This window comes from Phalangium opilio, unplaced genomic scaffold (assembly GCF_054372755.1).
Source record: "Phalangium opilio isolate 3A_F unplaced genomic scaffold, DU_Popi_V2 ptg000082l_1, whole genome shotgun sequence".
In the NCBI taxonomy this organism is placed as follows: domain Eukaryota; kingdom Metazoa; phylum Arthropoda; class Arachnida; order Opiliones; family Phalangiidae; genus Phalangium; species Phalangium opilio.
The window spans coordinates 11,341,059-11,344,384 of NW_028324189.1; the positions used below are offsets into that span (position 1 = coordinate 11,341,059).

At 32.2% G+C, this 3,326-nt stretch overlaps 1 protein-coding gene across 1 annotated transcript; it reads right to left on the minus strand.

Annotated features, from left to right (window-relative positions):
• On the minus strand, window positions 1–3,291 carry Snx21 (Sorting nexin 21). The gene is made up of 4 exons (XM_089848701.1): window positions 3,162–3,291; window positions 2,796–3,043; window positions 2,600–2,739; window positions 1–2,383 (listed from the first exon to the last, which is right to left on the minus strand). The coding sequence occupies exons 1-4, from the start codon at window positions 3,281–3,283 to the stop codon at window positions 1,682–1,684; spliced, it is 1,212 nt and encodes a 403-aa protein (XP_089704827.1). The 5' UTR covers window positions 3,284–3,291; the 3' UTR covers window positions 1–1,681.
• Between the last annotated feature and the right edge of the window lie 35 nt (window positions 3,292–3,326).

The following is a 3,326-nucleotide window of genomic DNA, read 5'->3' on the forward strand; positions in this document are numbered from 1 at the left end:
TTATTTTCAAAATCTTTTTATTTAAATTCACAATTTAATTTTATTAAATTATCTTTCCATGTCAAGAAAAAAAATTGTAAAATACTCAACAAACAAAAAAAAAAAAACGGGGAAAACATTGAGATTCTTCTGGAACATTATCATGACCATTGACCCCTAGCTTAGCTAAGCCTATTTTTTTATCTAATTTATACATTTAGCTTTTGTTTCAAGTATATCAATGGCACATCAAATACACAATTTATATTTTATCTAAAACTATCAAAACATTATGCGTCATATAGTATTTTTTCAAATTTTATTTTCCCTTCCAATCTAAAGTGTAGATCTAAAGTCCTTAATTAATTTAATTTCAATTTGGTCCGATTAAACCATTTTTTTTACAGCCTGATATGGAATGTTTAGTTCTATTTTTTAATTTTATTAGGCACAAGTTTAAACTAATTACTAGTTAGTCTAAAGTTAATTATATTAATTAGATTCACGTGCCAAAATATTGATTTATTTCCTCCCAAGTTATTTTAGAGAGTAATTAATTATCTAATAGAAATTTTAAAATAAATTTTCATAAATTGGTACAAAATTTTTGTTCCTATTTTGAAGTTTCTGTTTCCGTTTTTGAGAATAGAATATTAATTATTAATTATTAAGCTAGTTCCGCGTGGGTTAACATTACTTTATATTAAGTTTCTTAATGAATTTCTCTTCTTAAGAGAATATATATATTAACTTTAATTATATATATATATATATAGCTTAGTAATTAATCGTTACAAAATAAATAACGATTTTTTTTTATAATCTCTGACTTTTTGGTTTAATTAATTAATTAATTAACCTTCCTTTAAAGGGAGGGTGAAGTAGAAAATCAAGTGATTTTTTATCGATTCTTCTACTAATTATAAGACCAGTCTGCATAGTGAAACATTCAGGAAATACCAACTCCGAATGATTTTAAAGTTCAAATTAGGTTCAGATTTTAAGGATAATTTTAAATAAGATCCTCCGACCAATCGCGTAACGCCCTGCCTTTTTATTAACAAAATTCTCATGGCACTTTCCGTGTCGAATGAAATTTATCACGAGATTTGATAAAATTAGGCGCGCAAATTGACAATCGTGGCGCGAGACATGGAACGTGCCACGAGAATTTTGTTAGCAAAAAGGCAGGGCGTTACGCGATTGGTCGGCAGTCCTTGTTTAAAATTATCCTTAAAATCTGAACCTAATTTGAAATAATTTTAAAATCATTCGGAGCTGGTATTTCCTGAATGTTTCACTATGCAGACTGGTCTTATAATTAGTAGAAAAATCGATAAAAAATCACTTGATTTTCTACTTCACCCTCCCTTTAAAGAAGTTAGGCCTATAGTAGCTTTGTTTAAATTTTATTTTAAACACCTTTATAAGAGGTAAAGTAAATATAAAATTAATTATGCTTAAAAATACAAGAGATACATAAGAATATCAGCAAAAAACATATAATTTTACAAAATATTTATAAATTAATTATAAAAAAAAACACTTAAAGTGAAGTAGAACTTAAAATTCTTTTGGCAATTATGAAATGAAACTTTGGGTTATTTAATTTTAATTTTATTTATTTAATTGGGATCAAACTTGGAATTAAAATGAAAGCACTGAGGTGATTTTAATCTTTGTTTGTCGCCTGAGAAATTGACTAGTTATAATTGCCAACAACTTTTGTGACAGGTGGTGGTTCCTTTTTCAAAACTAATTCCAAAAGGGTGGGCAGTTTATCGGTATTGATCCCTCGTTTTCTAATATCTTGAACTCTTTCTTCTAACTCTCTTTTATCTTTACCAACCGCCCAAAATAATCTGAGACTCAAAACTAAAAGTGTCAGGGTTAAATCACTATTTTCGTGGTTACGGGATTGAGCTAATGCCAATTCCGCGTATTTTTGAGCTTCGGTAACATTGTCCACGGCATTCAAACAAGCTATCAGATTACAGATTGTCGTGTAAGTTAAATAATGTCCTTCCCCTAAAGCTTTTTCTTGCACAAAATACGTGTTTTCAAAAATAATCGAAGCATCTTCAAAATGTCCAGATTTCATTAATCTGTGAGCTTCTTCAATTTCCCTAGTATATAAAAACTCCGCGAGTTCATTTGAGAATCTCATTTCTTTGAAGGAAAAAGCGTAAGCTAATAAATGTTGAAAAGCAACACTTCTTTCTGTTATAACTTCGGCCGTAAAATTTCCCAATAGGGCTTTTCTTGGGAACGGGAAATCAGTCCAAGCAGTTGGATAGTGCTTTTTTAACGATTGGTATAAGTTGAGAAAATCAGAGTACCGACGTTCTAGAACACCTGGTTTACGTTCTAAACCTGGTACCCTTTTTACCAATAAAGTGTAGCTCTGTAAAAATACATAAATGATTATGATACCCTTAAAAAGCACTATAGGGACTTGGCAATTCAGGCTTAACTCCGCCCCCAGCGCCATTATGGTATGTTTTTTTAACAGAATGAAAGCTACATGAGCCCCTCCTCCTGGTATGTTTTTTAGCACTAGTGGAAGGTAGCCTGACGTTGCATGATGTAGTACTGCCAAGTCCCTATTCATCAACCATACCACAAATTTCTTCCTCCCTTGAGTAACTGTTCTCGCTGATATAATTTCAAAGGTAACTCTTTGAGGTCCACGTTTTGGAGATACATTATTTGTTGAACTAACAGGAGTACTACTGGGTATTGAGCATTTTGACCATGATCCTAGGCAGCCATCAAAGGTGTTAAGGTTTGTCAACAAAGATTAAGAATGGTATTACTTATGGCACTGGAGGATGTTGCACCAGATTCAGATCCTGCTTCTGATGAGAAGCTAGTACCCAGTACACTTTCTTCTCCATTTGGATCTGAGAATCTAAGGGTGCCACCGACTCTTGCCGAGAATATAGCTTCATCATTGTCATCAGCTAAGCTTGTTGTTGATATTTCGTCCATAATTAGGCCAAGGCTTAAAATTTTGTTCACTATGTTCGGAAGAATCGAGCGACAATTCCGTAAACGTGTAATGCTAAAAATAAGGACTGGGTGTTATTTTCCTTTATTTAATTTCCAATAGCTCAAAATTTGTAAATTTTTTATATTAGACAAGTAAATTTAAACTTCCAAGCTCTGTAACAAATACGTACATCCTCACTCCTAACTCGAAAAAAGATTCGGAGCCATTTTGTTTATTTCCCGAAGAGGTGACGTCATGGAATTTTTTTTTTCTAAACGATAGCCAATCATAGGGCTTCCCGCCGTTACCCATAATCCTAAGGGAGAGAAATGCACGTTCGAAGCCTAACGTCGGG